Consider the following 11,366-nt stretch of genomic DNA (forward strand, 5'->3'; position numbering starts at 1 on the left):
AAAGAAATGACCAGTTTACAGAAGAGTAATGTGATGTGTTCTATAAGGAGCAATTTGATGCCCGAATGGTAAAGAACATCTAGCTGCTCTAGAGCACCCTTACCTGACGATCTATAAATTATATCTCCGTAATCTAGCATGGGTAGGATGGTCATCTGAATCAGGGTTAGTTTCAGATTATGTAATGTTGAAAGGATGGATAATAAGGTGGATATTAAATCAAATGTATTGGTCCATGTTTCAGTTGCATAAGTAATCAGACTAGTAATGATTTGGATATGTGCCCAATGAGTGTTGCCAGCACAACAATCTTTGACATCAAGTTTGTGTTGAGTCACATAAAAGGAATGATTAGGTTCCCTACCCCCTTCAAATAAGATTTTAGCTAAATATTTTCCTAATTACTGTTCTGGATGCATACAATGTATCTTTTTGAATGCAAGAAAATGAAGGAAAAAAAATAGAATGAAGCATTCCAAATACTGGGTGGTATTGAATTTGAAGGGCCCATCAGAGACCCCCTCTACAGACGTCTGATGACGACGTGTCTGACAGCATTTTGCCCCACCAGCGCAGTCCAGAATTGATGCAGAATGAGAAGCAATATTTTCAGATAGTACCTTATCCAGTGCACGACACGCTTTCCGGAAGGTTTCTCTCTGACAAGTAGCATTTTTAAAAATTAATTCATGAAGATTTGAAAGAGATGCTTTACTTGGAGGCGGTGAATTACTCACTTTGAGGAAGTGAGAGGAAAAAAGGTCGACTTGGTAAACTACTGTAGCTACATCATTAGCCTGACATAATTGGAAGAAAAGACAGCATGCATGTGTTTCTGTGGATCACGCTGACATGGAATTTCATCGTTTTCTGACAACCTACAGACAAAATATGGATAACTGCGCCTGCATCAACAAAAATGGAGAGGAAAACACACTTTGTTTTGGGGAGAGAACGAAGGACAAACACCGTTAACTGGGTAGCTTGCTACCCGATACCGAGGCTTGGATGTTGTCGTTTTGTCAGGATAATGATCTAAAATATGAACAACGTTACAGCAGTGTAAAGCCCTGGTTTCATTGTATGTCGCTAGCTAGCTGGGGACACTAGCCAGCCACCTCACTAGCTAGTTAACTCGTAGCAAGCCAATTGCAAATGTTTATTTCAGCTGGCTTGCGTACTTGTTAGCCTACTAGCTAGCTAGATGGTTTATTATTGGACAGAAGCCTATTACAATAGCTAGGTATTGACTGATGAACAGTGGCAGTCAATACAGCCGTCTGTTCAGTGTGTCAAGTTATTCTATATTAAATACCGTATAGTACCTTATCTTTAAATGGCACTGATAAGGATGTAGTGAGCTATCTACTCCATGGTGCAGCACAGCCAGGATTGTGCCAATTTATCAGATTTGACTGAACCTAGCTTAAAAGTGGTTGGCACTTCACCAAAAGGGCGATTACATGGTTTTAAACAGCATTCTACAAATGTTTGTGGAGAATTTCAGAGGAACATAACATAAAACTTGATTGACAGCACTGAAGTCCACCTCTTCGTTATGCGTATTTCCTCCTTCCTGGCCGTGTTCAGGCCTGCTTTCCCCCTTATCCTGGGGCTCTCTTTGGGATGCAGCCTGAGCCTGCTGATGGTCTCCTGGACCCAGGGAGACACATTTGACTCGTGTGGAGATGAACTGGGCAATAGGGGTCTCTTCCTGGGCAGCAACAGGGGAGACCCCCATGGGGACCAGAGAGGTGGTCCTGGGAATGAGGACTTCCAGCCACGCATCATACCATACCACAAGGACCCCAACAAACCACACAAGAAGGTCCTCAGGTGAGCATTTTGGGATGGATGCACAGAGGAATAACACATCCTAGCCTAACACTAGGTTTCAGAGATAAGAGTTTGCAAATGGGCAGGTTTTTCACTTAAAATGGATGCCAAACAAAATCCATTGATTTCAAAGTTTAACAAACCATACAACTCTATGCACAATGATTACTTTTAACAATTTACACAGAGAATTCTACAAACACATTTATTGGAAGAAAGGTGCAGATGCAAAGTTTTGTAACAGAATTTTGGTAAAATCTTCCTCTGTTTTTAATGTGACCACGTTATCCAAAAATTCTTAAATATCTTCTCCAAATTAAGATATAAAGTTGTCTGCAGAAGGAATGGGGTGTCAGCTATGACTTGACACCTTGAGTTTGAACAAATCTCTTTAGGTTATTGAACTACAATAAGTGAAGTAGATTTACACCCAGTAACAGAATTGCCGTAACTTAATTTTATCATGTGTCCCTGATCTATACTACACAGAAATGCATAATTATGGATATGAATGTCATTCTCTTCATTGTGATGTATCCTGAATAGGTACGCACAGGTAGAAATATTCAATATCCTCCTTTATGCATATTTGGGTATTATTCTACACACTGGCTATTATTTTAATGAGCTCCGCCAACAAACAAGACCAAATATGGTTGGTCTGGACCCGACCAATCATAGTTTGGACATCAAAGTACAACAAAGTCGAGTATAGTTCAGAAGAGTATAGTTCAGTACAGTGTAGTCAACTCTAGCGTTCTCTACTTTGTACTGTACTCTTACTCTCCTGTGCTGTACTTTGGAACTGTGTGGCGCAGCGGTTTAAGGCACTGTATCGCAGTGTATTGCTAGAGGCGTCACTACAGACCCGGGTTTGATCCCGGGATGTATCACAACTGGCTGTGATTGGGAGTCCCAAAGGGCGGCATACTATTGTCTCAGCGTCGTCTCGGTTAGAGGAGGGTTTGGCCGGGGTAGGCGCTGAAATCCAGGGCAGACTGACCGATTTGATAACAGAATTTAGATTTTTAATGACTTAATAATTCATATACAAAATTGGTATCAGTAAAAACACTAACTAATTGATAGGTCTACCTTGATAGTTCTGTGAACTTTCATTGTCCTCCCTTCACATGAGGGAAAGAAATTAGACAATATCTTAAAAGATCTGTGTGTTTTTGGTAAAGGAATTTCAAGGCACAAGGCAATGTTTCTTACACTTACAGAAGGCAGAAAAAAGTGTTTATATTAGTTGCCAGGGTATTTACTTCAATATTATTGTTTTTGTAATACCTTTTAAGACTTTCTGGTAGATGTTTTCTAAGACCCCTTTTATCAGTTTGACAAATCAAAGAATTTTGCTTATTGCACATATATATATATATATATATCTTTTTTATTTTTTTAAATATTTTTTTGTCGTGCCCTTTCATTTGACATGCTCCTATGAACTTGACATGTTTGTACTCATGGATATTTCTACATGGAAATGACCAAAAGGAAGACACTGCTTAAAAATATATGCAGAGCTATTGGATCTCTTTTATGAAATCCTCTTTTATAACTGTTATAAAAAATAATGCACCCCAGTGCGAGGCATATGAGTGGTGTTTTCTGGGAACTAATGCTTATGCAACCCGCTAACATTGCCAAATTCGTCATCGATATGTGAATGATGCAAATCATGACTTTCGCTGCAGATGCATCACACGTTGTTTCAGAAGGAAGGCCTTTATAGGCCACTGTCTGTTTGATTCTCACAGATTTTCGTTGTTTGTTCACCCATTTTTAAACGGATTTTATCTGTTCGTACTGGGTCTAAACCACTCTGGTTGATATGATGTAGAATATGTAATATATTTTGATTTAACACTTTTTTTGGTTACTACATGATTCCATATGTGTTATTTCATAGTTTGGATGTCTTCACTATTATTCTACAATGTAGAAAATAGTACAAATAAAGAAAAGCCCTAGATTGGCGCAGCGGTCTAAGAAACTGCATCTTAGTGCAAGAGGTGTCACTACAGTCCCAATCACATCTGGCCGTGATTGGGAGTTCCATGGCGTCATTGTAAATAAGAATTTGTTCTTAACTGGCTTGCCTAGTTAAATAAAGGTTAAATAAAAAAATATATATAATAATAATAAAATATACAAATTGAAAAATGAGTAGGTGTCCACACTTTTGACTGGTATTGTATATATTAAAATATCGTCTTTGTCTCTCAATCATTGTAATGTGGTTGACCTTAATCTAAATGACAATTATAAAAGTTCAAATTCACCCAGAGAGCCCTTAGATTGTGTGAAAAGGCCGCACTTAACCGTTGCACTTGAATCATTCCCACGGTGAATGGCTAAGCCCGCTATGCTATGAAACCATACACTATTGCAGAGACTTTGATATTACTAGCCACAATTGATATGGTGAAAACAATGTGTGGGGAGGCAGAGGCATAGACACTCACATCAATACCTTTGTCAGATAACACTGTGAAACTAATATTTGATGCTATAGCTAGAAATCAAGTGGAAACTCTGAGTGAACGACTCAAACTCCCCACCTCATGCTCTCCAAATGGATATTAGCTGTTAGGGCCGAGATGCATTGACCTTTGTTCGCTACATTTCAGAGGATGCTATTCAGGAGGATTTTTTTTGGGGGGGGGCTCACAATTCCCGAGCATGAAACGGCACATGGGATGTTCAGGGTGCTGCATGGCTATATTAACAAGTAGCTCTAACTCCAAAAAGTTCTGGGACACTGAAGTCCATGGAGAACAAGAGCAACAACACAGCTGCCCACTGCACTAAGGCTAGGTAACACGGTCACCACCGATAAATCCATGATAATCGAAAACTTCAAGAAGCATTTCTCAACGGCTGGCCATGCCTTCCTCCTGGCTACTCCAACCTCGGCCAACAGCTCTGCCCCCCCCCCCCCCCCCCCCCCCCCCCGTTTCATAGCCCTTTCCTGCAATTAATGACCTAAAGCGCCATCTTTGGCCTCATGGGTGGAATGTTATCAATATTTTCCATAATTTCATAATTAATAAAGATTATAAAATAAAACAACATCCAGTGTTTCTCTGTCAAACCCACTGGGGAGCCAGGCCCAGCCAATCAGAATGATTTTTTCCCCACAAAAGGGCTAGATTACAGACAGAAATACTTCTCAGTTTCATCAGCTGTCCGGGTAGCTGGGCCTGCAAGCGAAGAAGACGGATGTGAAGGTCCTGGGCTGGCATGGTTACATGTGGTCTGCGGTTGTGAGGCCGGTTGGACGTACTGCCAAATTATCTAAAATGACGTTGGGGGGGGCGGCTTATGGTAGAGAAATTAACATTAAATTATCTGGCAACAGCTCTGGTGGACATTCCTGCAGTCAGCATGCCAATTGCATGCTCCCTCAACTTGAGCCATCTGTGGCATTGTGTTGTGTGACACAACTGCACATTTTAGTGGCCTTTTTTTGTCCCCAGCACAAGGTGCACCTGTGTATTGATCATGCACTTTAATCAACTTCTTGATATGCCACACCTGTCAGGTGGATGGATTATCTTGGCAAATGAGAAATGCTCACAAACAGAGAAATAAGCTTTTTGTGCATATGAACATTTTTAGAGATCTTTTATTTCAGCTCATGAAATATGGGACCAACACTTTAGATGTTGCGTTTATTTTTGTTCCGTATATATAAATTGTAATATTGGGATAAACTCAAAATGTAGTACATTTCAACTCTACTTCTTTTAAGTCCATAGCCATGTGTGTAAGGTGTATACTTTTGTTTCAAATTATATCTTTGTAAGACTACCAAGAATCACTCTGTAACCCTGATTTAGCCCACTGCAGTAAAAATGAATAATGCGTTTAGTTTTACCCTGTGCTATGGGCAACAAGGTAGTAAAAAATACACCGTGGTGATCAGATAAAGCAACATCAATAAGAGTATTTGTCAATAGAAAGCCCATTGGTAATAACCAGGTCCAGAGTGTGGCAGCGGTTATGGATGAGCCCAGTAACATGTTGGATAAAGTCCATAGAGCTCAAAAGATTAATATGTTCAATGGCCTTGGAGTCAGTATCTTTGTCAACATGAATATTAAAATCGCTCAACACAATGAGTGTATCATAGTTCTCAAGGACAATGGACAATAGCTCAGAGAAATCAGTAAAGAAAGTGGGGCAGTGCTATACAGGGGTATAGCTCACCAAAGATGTCTGTTTCACAAGCGTGGACAGCAGAGTACAGTAAAGAAAATTAGAGCAGAGTGTAGGTCAGTACTGTACAGTCGAGTTTAGTACAGTAGAGCACACTACATGAGTACAGTATAATGTACTGCACTGTGCTGTATTGAGATTGAGTCCAAACTTGTGAAACAGATTGGTACAAATTGTCTTTTTTGGGGGTGGAGCTCATTAGAATAATAGCCAGTGTGTTGAAAGGGGATACCTAGTCAGTTGTACAACTGAATGCTTTCAACTCATGTGTCTTCCGCATTTAACCCAACCCCTCTGAATCAGAGATACTTTTGTGTACCTATTCAGGATGCATCACCATGAAGAGAATGAAATTTATAATGATGCATTTCTGTGTAGTACATATCAGGGATCCATGATGTCATTCTGTTACCGGGTGTTAATCCACTTCAATAAGCATAATGTGTTTTCAAACTCAAGGTGTCATGTCATAGCTGACACCCCACTCTTTGTGCAGACATCTTTGAATCATAATTTTGGTTAAATGTAGTCTCTTAAACAGAGGGAGTTTTTACCATCATTCTGTTACCAAATTTTACATCTGCATTGTATTTTTGTCAAATGTTCCGTAGAAATTGTGCATTATGTATGGTTTGTTTAACTTTGAAATCAATGGTTTTTGTTTGCCATACTTTAAGTATCCAAAAACTCTGATTCTCAGCATCACTCTGTTACTGTGGAATTGACCCCATACAGTTTGATAATCCTACGGTCCTACTAATCGCTGCTCTCCGAATCACCTCTTAAAGCGGATTATTGGCCTGGATAGTTATAATTAGCCAGTTAACCTAGAGGGTCTGAAGAGACCACCATTTGAACGGTCTGTTTTCAGTCAGTCATGGGACAGAATGATTACATTTTATTGAAGTGTCTTCTTTTATGAAAGGCTTAACCTTAACTGTATTTTGATACCTCTTGAATATGACTATGATCTCCTTTGGTCATAGCCTAAATCCTTACATTTTGCAGATGGTGAGAGTTAAGTCTACACTGTAAAGTTCAGCAATGATATCCAATCCCAGTACCTAGCCATCTGGACAAGAATGGACACTAGGCGCATTCACCTTGACATAGTCATTTACCAGAAGTTTTTAAACCAACTTTAATTATAACAAGTGCATTTTTAAGTAGAAAAAATAACATTAACACATTTTTATTAGCATATTGTTAAATAGTACATTAGTAAATGCATAGTAAATCACTCTGTAAGACGGGGCCTGTTCCTTATTTCATCTATGTAATAAAATAAATCACCCAGCTCCGCTCAGTAATGAGTGAGTTTGATTTGAAACAGTGAATGTCCCTCTGAACGCCTCCTCTGTGATCAGGACGCGCTACATCCACACGGAGCTGGGCATCCGAGAGCGCCTCCTGGTGGGCGTGCTGACCTCGCGGGCCACCCTCAACACGCTGGCAGTGGCGGTGAACCGCACCGTGGCCCACCACTTCCACCGCACCTTCTTCTTCACGGGCCTGCGCAGCTCCAAGGTCCCCCACGGCATGACGGTGGTGGCCCACGGCGACGACCGGCCCGTGTGGCTGATGTACGAGACGGTACGCTACTTGCACCAGCACTATGGCTTGGACTACGACTGTTTTTTCCTGGCCCAGGACGACACCTACATGCAGGCTGAGAGGCTGGCTGAGCTGGTGGGCCACCTCAGCATGGGACAGGACCTCTACATGGGCCGGTCAGAGGAGTTCATCGGTGGGGAAGAGAGGGCCAGGTACTGCCACGGGGGTTATGGCTACTTGCTCTCCCGCAGCCTGCTGGCCCGCCTGCAGCCCCACCTGGACACCTGCCGCAACGACATCCTCAGCGTCAGGCCTGACGAATGGCTTGGGCGCTGCATCATCGACTACCTGGGTCTGAGCTGTGTGGAGGTACACCAGGTAAAACACACAGCTAAGACATCATTATTATAAAACATGTCTAGAGTTGTTCAATAACGATTACCAGTCTTTTATCAATGCTATGTCATCATGATTTACAGTACTTTGACTACACCCATCAGTTGTCTTACCTGCGGGATGGCTAACATTTCCCTCCCCGCTGTTTGCATGTTACTTACAGGACATGACATATCGCTCCTTTGAGCTGGGGAAGAAAGCAGACCCAGAGCGAGAGGACAGTGCCCAGTTTAAGAATGCCTTCACAGTCCACCCTGTGTCAGAGCCCAGCCTCATGTACCGCCTGCACAAACGCTTCAGCCAGATCGAACTGGACTGGACCTACCTAAAGATACAGCAGCTGCAGGTTGATTTTGTTTAATGGAATCAGATGGGCTTTCTGTATGGTTCTGGCTGTTTGAGGAGTCAGCACTGGTGTTGGTTTGACTGGTTACGGGTCCAGTGTGCAAATGTTCAGTTTTCCTACATTTTTTTAAATTTTACCTTTATTTAACCAGGCAAGTCAGTTAAGAACACATTCTTATTTTCAATGACGGCCTGGGAACAGTGGGTTAACTGCCTGTTCAGGGGCAGAACGACAGATTTGTACCTTGTCAGCTCGGGGGTTTGAACTCGCAACCTTCCCGTTACAAAAATCTAACAGTGACCAAACCGTTTTGTGAGGATGTGATGTTTGAAATTCCGACATCAACTCATTCTAAATGTACCTGCTAATGTCATTTTGTAAACAATCCGTCAGTTTAAAAGTGTGAACTTTGTAAATCAATTCAATACAACTTTATTTATCCACTCGGGCAATTAAGAATCAAATCACGCAAAGTCCTCCACATAGAAAATAGCCTAAAGTATACAACAAGCATCACATGATTCCCTAACACAATACACCCCTCATACAATACATACATATACAATATAATACGCTTATAATAAGCTTTGAGAGATGCTGACCAAGGAGAATGTCAACCCATTACAGTTAAACCTTGAATCAACTACCCTCAACATTGTTGATATAGTATTGAAGAAATAAATATTTTTGATACATGTAAACACAGTTGTGTCATTATGGTTGTGTCTTTTGTCCAGGTCCAGATCAACAACCTGAGTGAGTTGACCCCAGAGGGTAAGGTGGGGGCCATCTGGCCAATCGGGGTCAATCCTCCCTTCATGCCAAAGACTCGTTTCGAGGTCATCAACTGGGAGTACTTCACAGAGGAGCACATCTACTCATGCTCCGACAACACCCCAAAGTGTGAACTGCGTGGCGCCAACTGGGCCGACGTGAGCGCCGTGCTGGAGACGGCCGTGAAGCACCTCAACGAGCACTACCAGCCCCAGCTGCGCTTCAAGAAACGCCGCCTGCTCAACGGCTACCGGCGCTTCGACCCCACCCGGGGCATGGAGTACGTGCTGGACCTGGCCCTGGAAGCCTTCACACAGAAAGGTCACAGCCAGGTGATCGCCAAGCGGGTCAGCCTGCTCCGCCCCCTCAGCACCATTGAGATCATCCCCATGCCCTATGTGACGGAGGCCACCCGGGTGCAGGTCATCCTGCCCGTCACGGCCCGCGAGCAGGACTTCGTGGGTAACTTCCTGGACATGTATGCGATGAACACGCTGGACACGCACGACAATGTCCTGCTCACCTTCCTGTTTGTCTACGACCCCTTTGACGCCCAGCGCGTCAGCCAGTCGGACGTGTTCGCCGGCATCAAGGCCATGATCGGAGAGGTGGAGAAGCGCTACGGTGACGTGAGGATCCCCTGGATCAGCGTGAAGACGGAGGTGCCCTCGCAGGTCAAGCTGATGGACATAATCTCCAAGAAGCACCCGGTGGACACGCTCTTCTTCCTGGCCTCGGTGTGGACCGAGGTCAACGCCGACTTCCTTAACCGCTGCCGCATGAACGCCATCAGCAACTGGCAGGTGTTCTTCCCCACCCACTTCCAGGAGTTCAGCAAGACCATCTTGTACCGCGACCAGCAGACCATGGCCTCCTTCCCAGCCGAGGCCCTGCGTGGCGGACGCTTCGACCGCCACGTCTTCGAGGAGGCATGCTTCTACAACACCGACTACATGGCGTCGCGCACCAAGATGGCCGCTGACATCCTGGACAACGACGAGCTGCTGCAGAGCATGGACGTGTACGAGATCTTCGTGCGATACTCGGGCTTGCACGTGTTCCGGGCGGTGGAGCCGGCGCTAGTGCAGAAGTATGTGCGGCGGGCGTGCAACCCGCGCTTCAGCGAGGACATCTACCACCGCTGTGTGCTCAGTAACCTGGAGGGCCTGGCCTCGCGGTCGCACCTAGCCATGGCCCTGTTTGAGCAGGAGCAGGCCAACAGCACTTAGGGGGTCTAGTGGTACTTTTCCACTGAAGCACTGGTGTCACTCCAGGCTTTTTTCAGGGACAGGCCTCAGAAGGCAACATCTTTGGGCCAAACACTGGTGCAAAGCCTGACAGTGGAAATGCACCATAGGTTTACCATCTAGAATGACTTGATACCTTTGGCCTTCTTTATGAACCTGAACCACACCGCCTAGACTTTTGGACGAGGCATATTATGGGATGTTGAATCTCCAAACGGATCCCTAAGGACCAAGAACCCATGTGCAATCTTAGGCCTGTAAAGACTGAGGAGTGATGTTACAACGTGTGTTCCTGCAAACTGCGTGCAGGCTGGCAGAACTCTGTGCTTTCACCCCAATGGTAGCCCAAGGGGAGCTTCTATCGGTAGGTGATGAATGAACAATGAGCCTTGAGAAAACCGGCATGAGCCATATGTCTTCCTTCATGGCTGTGCTGAATTATGATTCTAATACTGGATTTAAAGAGAAGCCATTGAGTGTCTGTGTATTTTCTTTCATTTGACACTTAGTTTTCTTAGTATGTTTATCCCATAGAGTGTGGTTTGTTTCATTCCCTAGACAGATAGGGTCTGGGTTTTTTTCTACGGATATTAAAGGCAGATGTCGCTTCTGGACTCTTTTCTGATGTTATTTTGGAATCACAGACCTAGCTATTTCCTTTGCTAGCTACAGTATCTTGTGTGCAGTTCAATGTTTGTTTGAAACACAGTCGTCGTACCGTGGGGTCTCAATTAGAGAAGACAAAACAGAACAGCTTGTTTTTGAGACCTACGGCCACATGACAACGGCAGCTGTTTTTCACTGAGTGAGGAGTGAAGCATACTTGGCAAGTGAAGATCATGGTTTACGAGCCAAGGACAAGCTAATAGGGTAGGAGATTCTAGTGGTTGATACTCCTCCAGTCATATTCAGAGCTCTGAACTCTGTATTCTTCCTGGCTTGCCTCAGAGCTCTGTAGCCTCACCCTGAGGCAATGTACAGTTTGT

At 43.7% G+C, this 11,366-nt stretch overlaps 1 protein-coding gene across 1 annotated transcript; it reads left to right on the forward strand.

Moving 5' to 3' along the window:
* Positions 1 to 538: 538 nt before the first annotated feature.
* LOC109908807 (chondroitin sulfate glucuronyltransferase-like) lies at positions 539 to 10,994 on the forward strand. Its single transcript, XM_020507516.2, has 4 exons — positions 539 to 1,836; positions 7,431 to 7,995; positions 8,177 to 8,359; positions 9,097 to 10,994. Exons 1-4 carry the CDS (start codon positions 1,559 to 1,561, stop codon positions 10,360 to 10,362), a joined length of 2,292 nt encoding a protein of 763 aa, XP_020363105.1. The 5' UTR covers positions 539 to 1,558; the 3' UTR covers positions 10,363 to 10,994.
* Positions 10,995 to 11,366: the final 372 nt, after the last annotated feature.

The sequence above is a fragment of the Oncorhynchus kisutch genome, linkage group LG18 (genome assembly GCF_002021735.2).
Source record: "Oncorhynchus kisutch isolate 150728-3 linkage group LG18, Okis_V2, whole genome shotgun sequence".
Taxonomy (NCBI): domain Eukaryota; kingdom Metazoa; phylum Chordata; class Actinopteri; order Salmoniformes; family Salmonidae; genus Oncorhynchus; species Oncorhynchus kisutch.